The 19094-nt window shown below is 34.7% G+C and overlaps 1 protein-coding gene across 1 annotated transcript in view; it reads left to right on the forward strand.

Moving 5' to 3' along the window:
• The first annotated feature begins 1701 nt into the window (after positions 1-1701).
• LOC129238365 (dual specificity protein kinase shkD-like) overlaps positions 1702-19094 on the forward strand; it is a 76260-nt gene continuing 58867 nt past the window's right edge. The window contains exon 1 of the mRNA XM_054873391.1: positions 1702-1755. Coding sequence (XP_054729366.1) covers positions 1702-1755 — 54 coding nt within the window. The remainder of the gene's footprint in view (positions 1756-19094) is intronic.

Consider the following 19094-nt stretch of genomic DNA (forward strand, 5'->3'; position numbering starts at 1 on the left):
TTTCTTATATGGAAGAAAATATCCAAAAACCTAATTTTATTCGAAGTTCTCCTACGAATTCAATTTCTTACCTGTTTAAAATAAAAAGGCTGAGTCTCGTGTAGGTAAACTGAGTTCTGAACACTAAACTGCTACACTTTACTCTCCATTTATCTAATTTTCATCCTTTAAGTAGCGCCACACGTGCACCAGAAGCTTCGACTATGTAGAAAAAAAATTATAATTTAATAAAGACCATAGTAAACATTATATTTTTTATGAAATTGAATTCCTTACCAATTAAGTGCATCTAATCTTTCACATTTACACATCTCCCTGTAACACATTTAATTTGTTCTATTGATGCATATTTTAAATTCCACAACATTTATCAGCGCTTACTCACTCCCAGCACACTAATTTACATAGTTTTTGCGATAAACCGCTGCTTTAATTGCCAACTTTAAAGGTTGATTGCACTATTTTCCCCTTGCATATTTTCCCACACAATTGAATTTATTTTTAGTTTTTGTGTTTTTATAATTTTTCCATGAAAGCAAAACAACACACATTTTTTCTGTTAAACAAAGGAAGCAACACACGCGAAACTAACGGCATGGCGAGCGCGAGCGCGAGCGAAAATTGGTGAGCGGCTTTCTTTAGCTGCATATTTATATATGTATGTACATATGTAGCTTGTACTCTCACGAGAGTAAAGCGTTCTCAATTTGACCGCGAACCGTGGTGAATTCTCTTGAAAGGTATTATTCAATTTGGGAACTAATTGACCTCTAAGGGCTAGTTTTTCAGTACTAGTTTTATTATTCAAAAACTTCACCCCAGTTAAACTAGCACTGAAAAACTGAGCCTAAAGCCATTTCAAAAAGGGTTCTAAGTCTGCAAAATTGGGCAATCAAACTTAGAGTAACTGGAAAGCAGAGTTAAATTTGATTAAATTTTTCAAAAATAATCGATACAAATATCAGTACAAAACTTGGAAATAGTATTAGAAAATTGTATAGCTCGAAACAAGCTCCAGTTGCTTAAAAAAACCTAATGTTTTGCTTTCTTACTTACTTAAAAATTACTGATTCCAAATTAAATAAAATTTATAAATATATTAGCCCAAATTTACTCTAGTAAAGTTTTTAAAACCTATAGTATAAATACAAAATTTTACTTTAGAAAATTTTTAAGTTATAAGGAGTGTATTTACAGTAGAATTAAAATACATATTATGTGTATATATCGTTCTCTCTCGAGGAAAACTTTTAATAAAGAACTAGTGCTTGATACAAAATTTCGTCATCATGTATGAAGCGCAATTATTGTATATATAGTATGAAGTATATTTTTTATTTATTTAATATTTTTAATTTATTACTTCAAGTCTACTAGAATAGCAGCAGCTAAACTCAAAAAAACGTAGCAAGTCCTTTAGTACTAAACTACACATAAGGTAGTAAATAAATCTCTTAAAAATAAGCAAACAAAAACCTTCACTGCATTTGCTCAGCACGTTGCACTGAGAACACAGGTCACATGCTCATATGCGCTCCAACTTGTATTGCATTCAACTACTGAGAGCTAACCTTTATAGGGATATAATAAAAACAACCAAAGGCAATACCGTTAACGCGAATGCAACGGTAATGCCAGTAGTGAGAGAGAGATGAAATGAAGCGCAGCGCATGCGAAGTTTTTTCAATGCATGAGAACGAGATGGATGGCGGCTATAAACAACATCAACAGCAACAAATATTACAAACAACAATAGTGAGAGCGGAAGAGAGTGCGCCCAAAACAAAACCAAACACAACAGCAGAGTTGTGGCAATACCTTCATCACTGCTGCTCTGCTATGCTTGTGTATGCCTGTATGTACGAAACGCGCCACATAAAAAAAGAAAAAATTCACGAAACAACAACAATGCGCACAGCAGTCAATACAGCAACACAAGTGGCCATAAAAATCACAATTTTTTTTCCTATACCTTCGACGCTATTCAATACAATGGCGCAAAGAGCGAGAGAATAAAAATAAGCAATTGAGTATTAGGGACAGCGTGAGAGCGACATCAAACTGAAAGAGCCACTCACGAGCGCCACTTGGAGCAAACTCCAGTCTGTGCGCTTGCAGAGCAGACAGACAGCTCACAGAGATACGCGCTTACGGTTTGAGACAGCGGTAATAGCGACCGCAGCGATGAAATGGCCGCACAGTAGATGAAGAAGGTGGTGACTGAGTGGCTGGCAGCTGGTGTGTTTCCTTCACTCACTCACATACATTCATATATATATATACGCTGGTGCTCAGCACAGAGCTAGTGGTGGTGCTGCTACTGCCACTGCTGATAGTATATGTATATGTGTGGATTGGTAACTTCGACAATGATGACAACAAATACAATGCAATAACAAAAACAATATTGCTAGCACATATGTACGAGTATAGATAGATTTTTAACAAACCTGATTGGATGTTATTGACTGCGGTGCTAACGACATTTTTTGTTGTACTTGACTTTGTTGCTTTTGTTGTTGTTATTGGTAATTTTGTTGCTGCTGCTAGGCGAGCATTTACTGCGCACTCTGCGCAACGTCAATGGTTGGGTAGCTCTTGTTGAGCTAAACTGAGCTAAGTTGGCTGGATGGCTGACTAGCTGGCGAGGCGTGTTGTATTTAATAGCATCTGGTGGATGTATTGAATATGGCAGATACATGTATGTATGTGCCAATATACAATATTTTTTATGCTTTTGTTGTAAATATTTATTTGTTGTAATTTTTCTTGCTTATCGGCGCTGCTACGCCTGCCTGCCATTTTATATGGCGTTCGCGTGTATATAATAAAATTATGGCAAAATAGCGAACGAATTGAATCTCGCTTGATTGTGACGCTGATACGCTTGGTCAGGCAGGCGCATGGAGTGGCAGATATTTACACATATGACGTTCTCTATGTACATACATATGTATGTACGTGTACGTGTTTATATGCATGCATATGCAAATATTGAGTGCGGATAATTCTTTATAGATGTCAAGCGCTCGTATTAATTTCTTTTCTGATATCATTACTGCAAACTAAAGTTAATCAATTAATGATGAAAGCATATTTCCAATTGTAGAGCATTTTGCCGTTCAATATTGCACTAGGCTGTAATTTTTAATTATAATTTTAGGTTTTGATAAATAAAAGTGGCGAAAATCAGTTTCGTTAAGTAACATTTATATAAAAAATACTACGATTTTTGCTGAAAATACTTACAATTTTACAAAAAATTATTCTATGCCTTTTATTACTATTTTCAACATAAAATTTCATATATATTTTTAGTCCCTCTGAAGAAGATCTTCAGTTTTATTAAAATTTATGTTATTTTTTACCTTTCACCACCCCAAAAAATTTCCCAGTTTTCATTTTGTTACCAAGCCATTAAGTTTTATTGTTTTAATTAAGAAAAAACGCATTGCCTCATTACAAAAATAACCAAAAAAGCCATAAACATTCAAATCTCCACCTCATAAGCATTAAAATTATAAATTCAACTGAATTACACAACAAAAATTTGAAGTCCATGAAAACTAGCTAATTTTATTGTGCCCAGTTTCAACACTCAAACCAATTTAAAATAAACTTATTAACTTTCGGTAACCTTTTTGGCAGCCAGCAATTTATATGTAATATACATATTTACATTTTTATTTTCTTTTTAAATGCTTGCATAGGTAGTAAATACAAACACAATGCGCTTGGAAGTATTTGTATGCACGCAATTTAAAATTTATGAGCCCAAAGGTCATTAGTTTAAAACTCAAGTACAACTGAGGCAATAAATGATGGCTTGGCAGCTAAAGTTTAAAGAGCTTTAGACAAATCTGATTTTTATTTCAATTTTGCAAATGAGTTGTTGTAGATCTATTTAAAACCCAGTTTTCGCTATAAACCCTTATTGGCTCGAATAACAAGGCAAAGTATAACAGAATAGAGAGAATTATCATTAAAATTATTAAAACCAAACTTAAATATGGAACAACTCCAAATATTGCAGTGAAACAGTTTGAGCGCTGTTTTTTTAAATACTCATTGCTCTGTTTTCACAATCACCTCTCTAAGTTTTATATGAAATTTATATTTCACTACATATTCATTTACTGCATTTTCATCTTCATTTAACTAAAGTTTAACTCCGAAAGTATACTCCGAATTCTTTTAGAAGCTCAAAAAAGTTTGCGCTTTGTGTTATTTTTTAGTTTGTATTTATAAATATATTTATATTTATATCAGCACTCCGAAAATTACTCCGATTTCTTTAGAAACCTCAGTCACTTGATCTTTGGCTTATTTTTATTGGGTGTGCTCTTAAACGCACTGAAGTAAACAATTGGCACTCCGAAAATTACTCCGAAGCATATAACTACTTAATCTTATATTAGAGCGACACCATACCATTTTTAATTATTCCAAAATATTTGCGCTTTAAAACGTATTGAAGTAAGCAATCATCACTTAGAAAATTACTTAGATTTCTTTAAAAACTTGAACGTTACTTGCTCTTTGTTTTATTTTTAATTTTTGTGCTTTAAAATGCACTGGCGTAGCAAATCAGCACTCCGAAAATTACTCCGAAAAATTATAACTCCCAAATCTGCAATAAATACGACGCCATATCATTTTTAGTTACTCCAAATTGTTGATTTAACTGAAATTTAACTCCGAAAATTTACTCCGAATTTGAAAAAATACAAAATTACATGCCAATTAGCATCTGAAACATTTAAACTTGTTAAGGGATTTTAGGAAAGTTTAGCAGCTCATACTAGGCGTTTTCCCTCCGTGCTAATTGGCGCCAGTTGGACACGCCAATTGAAGCCAAGTCTTCCTCCACCTGATCTTTCCAACGCAAAAGAGGCATTTCTCTTCCACTGCTTCTACCAGCAGTTATCGCATCGAATCGACCTGACCTAAGCAGCAAAATTTAAACTATTAGCAGACAAATACGGCATTATTAGTTATTCCGCATTGTTGGATTAACTGAATTTTAATTTCGAAAATGTAGCCGGATTCTAAAAAACCAGTATACATACATACATATGTATATGCCATTATTAGTTACTCCGAATTGTGGGTTTAACTGAAATTTAACTCCGAAAATGTATCCGTATTCTAAAAAATATGTAAGGTTACCATATTTTCTTACGTATACCTCGAAACGCACTTAGCTAGAAAATCCAGACTCCCAAAATTACTCCCTACATTGAAAACCACCCCAATTTGGTTTCGCATATTTTTATTGCAGCAAAAATGAAAAAAAATACATTAAATAGGTACTCCGAAATTTTTCTAAACGTCAATACTTTCTATAAATTAATGAGCATGCATAAGTTTTATTTAAAAACACACTCTGAAAACTAGAAAGTGACTTTATACTCATAAATATTTAATTTTTATAGTTTATGTTATAACACACAAATGTCAAACCGTTTGCCTAAGCGATTTCTACGAGGATCACCCAAGCGCCACAAAGCAAAACATTCTCACTCTAAATTTTCAAACTCAATTATTTAATGAAATATGCAAATTTTATATTGGCTCGAAGGCAGAAAGTTTATTGTAGGAAATTACAGGCGGCATATAAAAGGACATATAAACATTTCCAAAGGGTTTTCATATATAAACAAAAAAGGCGTTCCAAATAATATTGAATCCAATCCATAAGCTGAAAAACTCTGATCTCTTACATAATTATGCACATAGATATGTACATATGTATGTATGTGTGGGTGTATATAAAAAACATGTAATACGCATATACAAAAAAAATGGCGTTAACTGGCGGAGAAAGCACCAGCACAAGTAACGCCATAAAATAAACTTTCCGTTTACATCTCCAAAAAAATTGTTCATGAAGCTGTGCACCCAGGCTGTTGCAGCCTTAAAGTATGCTACAATTTGCTGCTGCACCGTACACGAAAGCAGCAACAAACCTACAACAACAACGCTAAGCGACAAAGTTAGCGACAATTTTCAGCAACAACAAGGACAACAGCCAGCTCCCTCGATTCACTTCTCCATCAGCTTTGTGTTGTTGTTGTCCCCGCCACTGTGTTGGCGTTCGTCCAATCGAATTCAATTGACTCTCCATTTTTTCGTTTTGCTTCTTGTCGCATGTTTTATTGTTAGCCATGCAACAAGCACACCCAACTGTATGAAAAATAAGTAAATAATAGCGCGCAGGTTGTGCGCCACCCAAAAACAAAAAACAAAAAAAAAATGTAATACTGTTGCTCTCTTTCCAATCGATTCAGCACATCGAAGCATACGCCCAGGCGCCAATAACACTCGATATCGGTATATACATACATATGTAGATACAGGTATATATGTGTGTGTGTATAATATGATATAAAAATACTTAACAAATTTGTTGCTGGAGCTGAAATGTAATAAAAATCGTTTGTGTTATTTATTATTGAATTCCTTTTCATTTTTATTTTCGTGCGCTCAAATGCGCACAGAAAATGCGCCGGAACTGCTATGTCGAGTTCTACGCTCATATAGCATTCTTGCTACTGCTATGTACAGACATATACATGCATTGTGTGTATGAATGTGCATCTGAATATGAATATGTATGTGTGCACCTGCTGCCAGTAGTTTGAAGCTTATACGATATATATGCAGTGCCTTTATTGGACCGATGAACCCAAATATTGGATATACATTGCCACATCTACAATTTCTGTTGCTCCTCATTCTAGCTACGCCCCCGCCACCCAATCTCTGTGAGCTGTCGATTTATGCTATCAGCAACAGCAACAGCAAAAGTGTCTTGAAGCGGGTCCACCGCACTCACTCTTACCCCACTCTTGCCACACACGAGACAAGCAACTTGCAATGGAGCGACCTATCAGCGTGTATAGCGCGCAGTACCCGAAATGTTGAGGAAATCAAAAGAAAAAAAAAATGAATCATTTATAAACCATATCCAGCAAGCTGCCTCTAACCATTCGATTTCCGCCACCCAATCGTTAGCCCCAACTACCATATTGTATGCGCCAACCATTCATTTGCGCTATCAGCCAACCCACCCACTCGATGTTGAAGTGGATTTCATTAAGCATATGCCATGCCCTTTTTTCTATACAGCTCTACACATACATACATACATATATGATTTCCCACACTAACACATGCACCAGCAAGACACTCACACTGCCATACTCACTCATACACTCAAAATATTTATGTATTGAAAGTTTTTGTATAGAAAAAATCGTAATTTTCTTTTTTACGATTTTATATTTCTTCATGGCTTTCCCTCACCATCTTCACCGTTGCCTCAAAAGCTACGAAATAGTATTGGAAAGTCTTTCACTCTCCGAACTTCCATAAGCTTGAACATTAGTGTGCTCTCATTCACTCACTCACTCACTCACACTCATTTGCTCACTCACTCAATCATCAATTCACGCGCTCTGGCTTATTCTCCCACTCCCAAATTTAAAGTAAGTTCCTTTTTTCTTTTCACATTTCTTTTTATTTCCTTTTATGCTTCGCTTTTTTCTTTTGGCGCCCGCCATTTTTTCTTTCTATTTACTACAACATTTCACTTGTTCTTGCAGTTCGTTTCTGTGCTTTCTTTTATTATGTTGCTCGTCTCGATTTTTCAGCTCTTCGATTTGGGACACAAACACACGATGGCACCCACATAAATTTCCAACTGTCGACAGCATTTTCTCTTACTTCGAGCCGTACTTATCATCCCTCTCGTATATCTCCAAATGTATGTACAAACATACATACAAACATTCGAGTAAGATATGTAAGCGCGGCGACAGCCTCTCAAATTAACGGAAGCCCCTTCTCCTCGCTCAAGGTAGCAGAAAAAATAGGAAAAAGTCCTAAATATACGAGTCCTTTTTATATATGTACATACTCTACACACACATACACAAATACCTATACGCTAAAATGGAACGAAGCGCAAAAAAACTCAGTAGTCGTATACCTAAAACGAGTACTCGTACTTACATACGAACATCGATTTCGATTGGGAATCCATCTATAGCGACGAATGCGCTTGATTCGCGCGACACATAAGCACACAAACCCACACTTCAGCACAGCAGTACACTTGAGTGGGCTAGGCAATGTGTGTGAAGGAGTGTGAGAGAGCATATGGGTTTGAGTGTTGGGTTGTTTGGCTGTTCACCATTGATATGGTAGGTGCACACACTAAGGCGTAGGAGCTCTAGCATTAAGCAAGTGTGCATGTGTATGTATGAGTTACATTTGTGCCGTTTTCTTTTATTCTTCTTTCCTTTCCTGTGGGGGGTTGGGGTTGATATTTGCGAATTAAAGTAAGTGTATCTCACTTAAGTGACGATTGGGATTAGCGAAGACATATGATGCTAAGATTTTTTTGGTGACAGCGGGTTTTTAATATAGCCAGATAACGAAGAAAAATTGTAAGTTGAGATAAGCAATTACTTTTTAATGAATATTGTAAAAAGTCTGCAAAATGAAAATGTAGGAAGTATGAAGGCTCAAGGACTGAAGTATAAATTTAAATAGCGCAGTGCGAAAATGATCTATTGGCCTCACAGGCACTATGAATAAATTTCTCACCCAAATTTCTATTCCAATAAAAATTTGTATTTTGTGCCTTATGTGCTTTCAAAACAAATGAAATCTCCTTTTTTTGTTTTGGGAGAAACTTCTCAAAGAGTATTCCGAAAAGTTAAAAATATCAAAATTTCAATTATTATTATAAAGCAATAAAATAAGTTCATATTTATACTCTTCTGAATACTTTAAGAAATAAACAAACCTACTCCTGCCCGTTATTTAACTTCAAAAAGTTAGTCCGTTTGATAGTAGTATTAAAATTATTTTTGAGCTATTATATTAGCACAACAAAGGTATTTCAAATTGACTTAAAAATATTACTCCGAGCACTTAGAAGTATCAACAATTCATTTGTATTTCCGATTGTATCTTTGCAATTACTTTCAATGTTCATGGATCTGCTTCTTGCTTTTCATTGATATTTAAGAGGCTACTTCGTTTATTTCTAGTATTACAATCACCTCAAAGCTTTGATAACAGCACAATAGAAGTTATACCTAAAGTATTACTACAAGAAACTGAATAAAAAATTTAAAATTCCGTACTCCGAAAACTTTTCCGAATTTAGTTAGACTTATTTTAGCGTTATAAGCCAGTTTTTCCATTGAAATTAATTTTCTTTCACTATTTTGTAAGAAAAACCGACTCCGAAAAATTTTATTTTCTATTATGTTAAAATGTTTTACACACAGAATTAATGCTAACGAGTTACCATAATACATTTTCATTCAATATTTTGAAACAATTACTCCGAAAATTTATCCGAAATAATTTGGGTTTTTTAGCGTTATAAGCCACTGAAATTATTTAGTTTTCAATATTTTGCAAGAAAAAGTTACCCCGAAAAATTGTATTAGCTGTTATGTTAAAATTTCGCGCAAAAAATTAATGCGAACGAGTTAGTGTTTTTTCTTTCAATATTTTGTAAGAAAAAATTACTCCGAAAATTTACCCGAAATTATTTGGATCTGTTTTAGCGTTATAAACCAGTTTTCCTATCGAAACTATTTTCTTTTCAATATTTTGAAAGTAAAAACTACTCCGAAAATTTGTATTAGCAATTACATTAAAATTCTCTTACACAGAGTTAATGCTTAGGAGATCTTCGGGAAGTTTATATTAAAGAAACTAAATCCGAATTAATACCGAAAACATTTGGTGTGTGCTAGAGTTTGTTTCTTTTACATATTTTAAAATATAAAATATTTGAAGAACTTATTTATTCATATATGATACATATATTTAGTGATATGTCTTGAAAGAGGTCTATTTCGAGAAAATACATTTTTTGACGGTTTCTTTACTGAAAATCACTTCATCCTTTCTTAGATATATGCAATTTAATTCTTCTTCATCGCACCATTAAGTGCAGCCAGTTTCCTACACCTTCCCCCTTCAGAAAATGCCCTTTTTCTACCTTATCTTGCGACCTCTTCGTAAATTCACCATGACTTTTGCGTCCTTTCACGCTCTAGAAGTGCATTCACGCCACCTTTATGCGCCCAGCACAATAAGTCATTGGATGGCGGCAAAGCACGAAGTACGTACCTACATATTCTGCTTATTGCCCCACCACAAAATTTTCTTGATTTTCTCAAGTGCGCTTCAGTGAAGTGCAAAAGAAATAAATAATTTTTTTGCTTCACACTTTTTGTACATACATACATTCATATATAATATGTACGTAGGTGCGAGTATGTGTGTTAACATTTTTATTCTTTGGTTTTTGTTTTCTGCTCCCAAGATGGCGTGGCGCGTTGGTAGCTTTCAGCATAATTACATAGCTGGCGGCTGGCACGTAGGAGCGTGTAGAAAGCGCGCACATAAAGAACCTATGTATATTTTTATATGATAATCCTTGTGTGGCTGAACAGCATATGTACATATGCAGTATACTTTTAGGTGCTCAAGCGTGTGCCGCCAACACGTTTGCCGCTGGTGTGATCGGTATGTGAGTTCGGTTGGTTGGTCGGTCGGTCGGTTGGCTGGTTCAACGCGCAAAATTGTTGGGAAGCGCACTGGCTACAGCATCCATCACATACGCGCACATGTAACGTATTTCAGCACATGTGTGGGTGCATGTACATATACATACATATGTATGTATGCATATAAGTATTATTTGTATATAGCCATGTATGTATTTGTTGTTGCTCTTCGCTTTTGTGTACATTCAATAGCACATAAATACTCGTTATGTTTCCTTTATTCCACTTCTTTTTTTTGCTTTATACTTTCTCAATAGTCGTGTGCCTTCGTAGGTGCTCTTGTCCTTCCCTTACCAAATCGGCAGCTACTGATATACTTCTGTATATATACATATATATTTCCTTCTACAGAAGTATTTTTATTTGCTGCTTTTCACATCTTCTTTAACATTCTTTTAATCTATAGCACCCACCCACCTGGGCTTGCCACTTCTGCGAGATTACCTTTTTCTTCATACATCCTTCTACAGTGCTCTACACCCAAACGCACGCACACAGATACATAAAATCACACTTGAATAAATCTCAATACATGGCCGCCTGCTTCTTTATATACCATTTATATTATACATTTTTATTCGAACTCGTGTGTATGTAAATGCATACAAGTGTAGATGTGAGTGTGTATGTGCGTGCTCATATCTCCTATATACGTATATTTTATAGCTTTTATTGGAAATGCGTACAAATACATACAAATAGTTATCCGCAAGCGAATATCTGCTCTCAACCAATGTGTGTGCTACATCTTGATTTTATTTTATAACTGTGTGTGTGTGTCTTCGGTGCTGCCGATGCATGGCACCTTCCCTACAGCGCCTACAGTAATAGCTCAAGAGTGCGCAAGTGGCATTTTTCTCGTTTTTTCATCAATTTCATTTTATTTTTATTTATCTCCCCCAACGCAACGCCAAACGGACTGATGGCTTATGGAGATGTTTATATAGGTGTATGTAATAATATAAAATAAACTAAATAAAATATATACCTATGTACATAAGTGCATATTTGTACATGAGTATTCGTGCAGTTGAAAAAGGCAATGATTTATATCGCGTCCATAATCCTTTCAATTAATGATTCGGTTTTTGTTTTTTTTTTTGGATCATCGTCTGATCATTTTGTTCCTTAATTTTATCCTTTTTTCTGCACTTCATTAGCATTCAAATTTTATTTCTCATTACCAAGCTTATTAATTTTCCAGCCTTTGTAATTAAATAGCAAAGCATTTTTTAATATAAAGGGTTTTCTAATAAGAGGTGTTATTTTGATATTAAAAAAAAAATGCTATTTTTTAATATAAATGATCGGATGTTTATTTCATTATAAAAAGGATGGTATGCCGTTAATAGTGGAAAATAACATCATGCAAATGACCACCACGACCCCGCTTACAGGACATGAAATGTCCCATAACCGAATTGCAAAGTGGCTATCCTATGTCCTCGACAGCCTCATGAATTACATCTCTGAGGTCTCAAATCGACCCTGAGCTGCTGGCGTAGACCTTCTCTTTCACGTGGCTCAAAGAAAAAAGTCATAAGGTGTTAAATCCCTAGATTACCAAGATCACCTAAATGGCCAATTGTGATCACCTCTTCGAGAGATAACGCAGCACGGAAACTTTTCTCGTAAAAGATGAATGGTTTCGTTGCTTGTGTGGCACGCAGCGCCATCTTGTTGAAAATAAACGTTGTCCAGATCACTACCATCCAATTCCGGCCATAAAAAATCGTTAATCATCTCTCGATAGCGCAATCCATTCATTCATAACACCTGTTATTGGAAAACGCTTATATATTTTACTAAGTTTTTTGTATAAATTCTTTTAATATCTAAATATATTTTACTAATTTTTGAGTACACGTCGATTATTCAATCTCATTCTCACTCTACTTTCTGGCAACCTCCTCCTCACTTGCATCGCCTTCTTTCTTTATTTATTTATTGTTTTTATTTATTTATTTACTCTTTTTTTATTTGTGTTTTGTCAATACACCTCACCCGGTTGTCTGTAGCACATCTCAAATGTTTATTCCTTTAGACTTTAACTCTACCTCCAATCTTCGACGGCAGGTTCATTGAATTGTGCGTGAATTTTTTTAGCCAGAATTTCGACATTTTTACTGTTTACTGTAAATTATTTTTAGTTATTTTTTGTTCTTTTATTTGCTATTTAATCTTTTCCTTAGCACTTCCGTGCACGCACAGTTCCGCCCATAAGTATGGCATTGAATTTTGCAAACGACTTCATTTTTTAAAGATAACTCAGTTGGCTTTGGATTTTAACAAGCACTACACGAAGTAACTCCTGTAATGAAACAAAAAGTCAGCGCCCAACACAACTCAGTTAACTTGCAAGCCAGTATAAAACTTGATAATAATCTCAATCTTGAAATCCAATGGTGCATTTTTCTTACCAATAAATGGTGTATTGAGCTGCGCAATCGATTGAGTTGTAAAGTCGTTTCCCGCCGAACGAGCAACACACTTTATAGGTCTCAAGTCTCAAATCATGCCTAACCTGTTTCGTGGCGCATCAACACGGCCAAAGGCAATATACACCGAACCAGCGCTTGACGCGTTTGAAAGAAGGATTTATGGAGTTTTGCGTGCACACCGCTGGTGGTTGAAATTTGTAGCTAAATTAGATGTAAAGCGGTATAACGAGACATAACACAGCGAATTAAGATGCAGCGGTCCCTTGGCTAAACCATATCGTGCGGATGGATGCAAGCACTACAGCCTAGAACTTGAATCAAAATGCCTGTTAGTGTCGCCGAAGTAAGAAAAAGTCACGCCGGTTTTTGCATATAACAAATGCAGAAGAGCTTGGCTTGGCATAGTGTTTGTGATTACTGTCAGTTAGCATGAAAAAAGAGAATTGGCTGATGAGATTTGCTTAGATCGTTGTAATGAGTTTTCTCAGGAGTTGCTTATTTGTTGCTTAATTTTTTGAAGCATACTTTTGAAAACGATTTTTTATTTTCAAAATTGTGCACCATCAAAAACAGCACGGTTTTTTGAAAGAAAGAACTGAACGCAGAGCCTTAACTTCCGAGAAGAGTTAGTGAAAAACTGCGATGAAAGAGCGGAAAGTTTACCTCAAAGAAGTCAATATGAATTTTCCCACAACAGATTTTTTAAAAAAGGTGTCATGAGAGATCATAAGTCATAAAAACGCTACTAAATACTAGAAGCACTCAGGGCTTCAAATCTATAGTAATCAATAGGGGAAGTCTAGAGTACGTTTTGCATGCTGAACTTTCAGCTGATTTACCATAAAAAAATCGGTCGTTGAGTGCGAAAATTTGCCTAATTTTGTTTTCTGTCATTTAGATTACGAAATATCGCTAAATAACGGTTTTGGGTTAAAAAAACAAAGGTGGGTCAAAAAAATGTCTAATATATGAAGATTAATGATTAAAAACAATGGGTAATTTCAAATTATAAGTGATAAAATTCGCTAGATTTAGTTCTCACTTCAGTTTTTATTAAAACGAAACAATTTCGAGATACTTGGTAAGTGAAAGCAAACATACGAGTATAGTTTTGTTTTGCAAGAATACGAAAAACCTCGATTTATATTTCAAGAAATATCCAAGGAAACGATTTCCGCTGTAAGCTAATATTTTAGTACTTAGATGCAGGGAATAATTATAGTTAGAATTATATTCCGCTTATTAATGTTCGGGGTGCGGTGACTGACATCTTTTGTATCTATACAATTAGCGCAAAATTAATCACCCTATCCAAAGATTTATATTTTTTGCCCGCTTGTTAACTAGACGACTGCATTGTACAAACGTACAAGCAATGGAGCGTGTGAAGGGCAAAACAAGATTTTTTATTTATTAAAATTTTTTTTATTTATTAATTTTTATTTTATTTTTAAAATTTTTTTTATTTATTATATTTTTATTTATTTTAATACTTATATATTTTTATTTATTAAAAAATTGTCAAAAAAAGGATGATTAATTTTGCGCCTCCTTATATAATCACTTGACTAAGAGAGCAGTTAAACTTTCAAAAGAATAAATATGTTTGGGAATATATAATTAGTTGTAACACTTCTTAGCTCAGTCGGTGCATATTTAGTGGAAATTTTATAACAATATTATTTTTAACAATAATATCGAAGATAAATTTCTTCTGGGATACATAAAAATTTTGCTAGAGTGCCCAAATCATGTTTGATTTAAGCAACACAAAAGCTATTAAATATCTTCCAACGCTTCTAAAGGAATCGTTGAGACGCGAGTTTTGCCTTTTTTGTTCTGCGCCCAATAATAAAAAGGCAGTCAAATAATAATGGAAATGGCTTTATTGTTTTTCAAAATATTTTCCTTAGAAGTCAATACAGCTCTGCGTTCACTTTAACCAATTTTCAAAGCACTTTTCCAACACAGAAACGGAAGCCTTCACTACGAGCTGTTTAAAGGCTTCAACATCTTCTTCAAGACAGATGACTCAGTAATTCGATCTTTTGAGTAACCTATGATATCTGAGAGCTCGCATTGCCTTCGGCTCGCAACCCTTTCTAGGTGTCAATTCCGCATCGATTCAAATATGGATTGACGCCTTCATGATGTCTACCCATACAGGACGTTGGTCTGGGTTGAACGTGTGCAGAGTAGACAAGTGCTTTGTGAAAGAACTAAATAGGAAAATAGCGATCTAAAACTCAGCAGAAAGGTCCTGAGAGTATTGATGGGTGTAATCACAGGGCGCAACACATGTAGTCAGCATATGGCTGCCATAGGGGTCGCCGAAATGCCCGATATGCCAATCCTGTCTTGAGGATGACGACGTCGCAGAGCATTTTCTCTGTAGCTGTGCGGCGTTGCAAGTATGGATAAAGTTCATACTCTTCCTCTTCCGGATCTCTTAAGATTCATCAATGAATCCAAGAGATTTGTGGAAAAGTGACCTCAAACTAATTTATCCATCTTACCACCCACTTTTTATCTATCTGCTAAAAAAATATCGAAAAAATATCGAATTAAAATATTAAAAGACAACCCCCGTATTTACAGTGCACTGTATTTTATATTGGTGCTAGGGCAATCACTATTGAGCAGCCAAGCTAACCTAACTTAAACTAAAAATAAAAAACAAAAAACCATTACTTGCTTTACCCTGAAGCTCCTGCGGTACGATAGCACTTCCTAGCGATTTCCGAATGTGGCTTAGCTGGCTTGAGTCTGTATTTTTCCACTCATTGAGCGATAAAGCCGAAAAGTGCCTGAAAAATGTGCCAATACACGCAAGCAAGTGACTTGTGAAATTCTGTGCCTCCATAAAAAAATATCTTAGCCGCCTTATAAATCAATTTTTTGTGCTGTGATCAACTAAGCTAACCTCACTTAAGCTAAATATGAGTATTAAAAAACAAAAATTTATTTTAATTTTTTGTTTTTTTTAATAAAAACTGCCATTGCGCAATTTCAGCTATACAAACAAATAAAGCAATAAATTCCTATAAATTAACACATGCATACTAAAAATTCTTGAAGTGAACTGATTATTTAATTAAAGCGATGATTTTGATATGCCCCATTTGTAGAGCGGACGCACATACACACATACACGAGTACACACAACCAAAGAAGCTGTGCACAATAATGGCTACCCAATTACACACAGTGTCTCTCACTCTTTTTTGCCGCCTCAATCAATACAATTGTGTGGAAGAATGTACTCGCAAGGCAGCTTAGTATTCACTCACTCACTCACAGGCAACTGCGCAAAGCTACAAAAACGAAAAAAAAAACTGAAATAAAAGTGAAAAAACTAAAACACAGCAACAAAATTTGATAATAATGAAGACGAAAAGTAATAATTTTTAATGATTGCGCGCTAATACTTGTACGCCATTAATATCTTTTTATTGTTTTTGGTTTTTTCTATTTGCTCAACTTTCTGCTTTTTGGAACGCCATTATGGCGTCATAAATCTTTCAAAATTGTTTATAATTATTGCCATGGACTAGGTTAGATAACAGCATTTTCTCCTGTGTATATATTTATGTGTGCATATGTATGTATGTAACTACGTTTATTTGTAATACACGCTGACAGTTGCTTGTATCTAATCAGCGTTTAGATATCTATACCTTTAGCTGTATCTCTATTTGCATTATCTGTAATCTTCCAGCCCATTTAATGAAGTCTAATTAAGTGGAGCAGTAAGCAATAACAATAATAATCATACTAATATTCAGCTAATAATACTTGCCTACAATCAACCGAAATAATCTATCATCAAAAAATAGCGGGGCAAAAAAAAAAATTTTTACGTGAGCGCTTGGACGCGCTGGCGTATACGTTATCTTATCGCGCGCGCGCAAGTGAAGTGAGGTGTCACCCGACAGCGTTGGTAGTAGGCGCATTTTTATTGTTGTTTTCGGTTTAGGTATTTTCCAGCTTGCAGCCAATAAGTGCGCGCGTTTAAATAGGCGTTTAATATGCGGTATTCAATTTTTTTTTTGTTGGTAATGAATTTTTTCGAGCATTTAGCCAGCAAGCCAGTGGTAGGAGGCGCATAATCGGCACTTTTTAGTGCGAAGCAGTAGAAAACTTAGGTGCAAACATACAAGCGTACTGGTTTGCTTGATTGAAAGCAATGCCTGCAATGCACAAAAATACGAGGCTCTTCACACATATATACCTATATATGTATATGTATGTGTGCGCTTATATTTATCTTCTTCAAAAAGTATGCAGATAAAACAATTGCTTATTTAAATCAAATCCACTTACTTAGTTGCTTGCTTAAGCTTTTTATTTGTCGTTATAAATAAATACGTTCTTCGTTCTTCGCTCTTCGTTTTTTGTGTTGGTGTTTTTGTTGCTGCTTTTTTGTTTTTGTTGTTTTTGTCAACGTCTCAAACGTTTTATCGAGCAATTTAAGCAATAAAAATCTTATAATATCATTTGTACTTACGTGGCTATACATACATACTCGTACATACATATGTATGTAAGCAATTTTGTGTGCTTTGTAAGTGATTTAGCTGGAAAGCTGCTCAAATTTATGACCAATCCAAATTCATGACAGTCATGCAATCAGAGCCCTATATAAGCAGTTCAACAGAGCAGAGCAATTTAAGCAAGTGACTGCATATATATAAATTTATAAATTTATATTCATGTATGTATGCATGTATATGTAAGAAGTCAAATATATGCGTAGATTTCCACAAAAAAAATCTTGCTTTAAACAAATAACAATGTTTTTTTCGGTCATTCCTACTGCCGACTTCTGATCGCTCACTGCTCGATTGTCACCGTTGCTTATTCACCACGCATGTATGTACATATATACTTGCCAGCACACATACATATCTACATAAATATATTTTATCTGCAACACATTTACTTTATTATTTTCGACTTGAGCTTCTTTATTATTGCATACAAATAAAATTGATAATAATTTTTAACATTTTTCTCTAACATACACACACACGCGTATTCAACGGCAATACTTAAACACATGACTAAGTATTTGTCTATAACTAAAAATAACTGTTTTTGTATTAGTAGCCGCCACTTTTTGTTTGTATTGACTTATTTTATTTCCCTTTTATTTTTATTTAATTTTTTTTATATTTTTTTATATTTTTTTTTTGTATATTTTTTAATTTTTTTCTCTTTTTTTTGTGTTGTTCAACACTCATCAGCTCTACTGCCTGTCAACTGGCTGTGTAGTAGTAGCAGCTAGTAGTCGAGCGTCTTATATATCCATACATACCTACGTACATTGCATATGTGTAGGTAATGCGTATCGGGTATCGCTGCCGCCGCCTGCTCGATGAAATATCATTATCTGCATCAGTTGTTAATTGCTATTTGACGAGTTAAATACCCAACACCATGCACGACACAGAGATCACATCATCACTTCATATCACACCACAGTGCGTTCGCAGCTAAGCGTTTTTGCCGCAGATCAGACGATTTAACGAGTCACCGCGACCCGTGTGTGTGCATAATTCGAGTTTAAGTTATTCTTTTTTTTCAACATTTTTTATGTGTTTCATTTGTTGCAGCGTCGAAACTGATTTAAGGAAATTAAGTTTCTCACACAAGTGCAGTGCGGTTATACACACAAACACATGCAAAACGGCAACTTTATATGCTACAGCTGCTTAAAAATAATACGCGGAAATGCGATCATAAGCCATATAAACATATGGACGTATGTATATATATATATACAAATACATACATACATATATACCAATGCTTAAAATATGATTTTCGATTTGTTGTTGTTTTTTTGAGTGTGAAATACTGCAAATGTATTTAAATCTGCGTTCGTACTTCTCGTCGCGCTAAATGTGATTTTTAAGTGTTTTATGACAAATTTTCGCAGGCAAGTTTTCAGCACGTGCATTTTAAGTAGCACCATTAATTTCTAAAAATACTTATAAATACCTACACGCCATTTTATAAGCGAAAAATTAAAAACATGAATTTAAAAATT

The sequence above is a fragment of the Anastrepha obliqua genome, chromosome 2 (assembly GCF_027943255.1).
Source record: "Anastrepha obliqua isolate idAnaObli1 chromosome 2, idAnaObli1_1.0, whole genome shotgun sequence".
NCBI classification, from domain to species: domain Eukaryota; kingdom Metazoa; phylum Arthropoda; class Insecta; order Diptera; family Tephritidae; genus Anastrepha; species Anastrepha obliqua.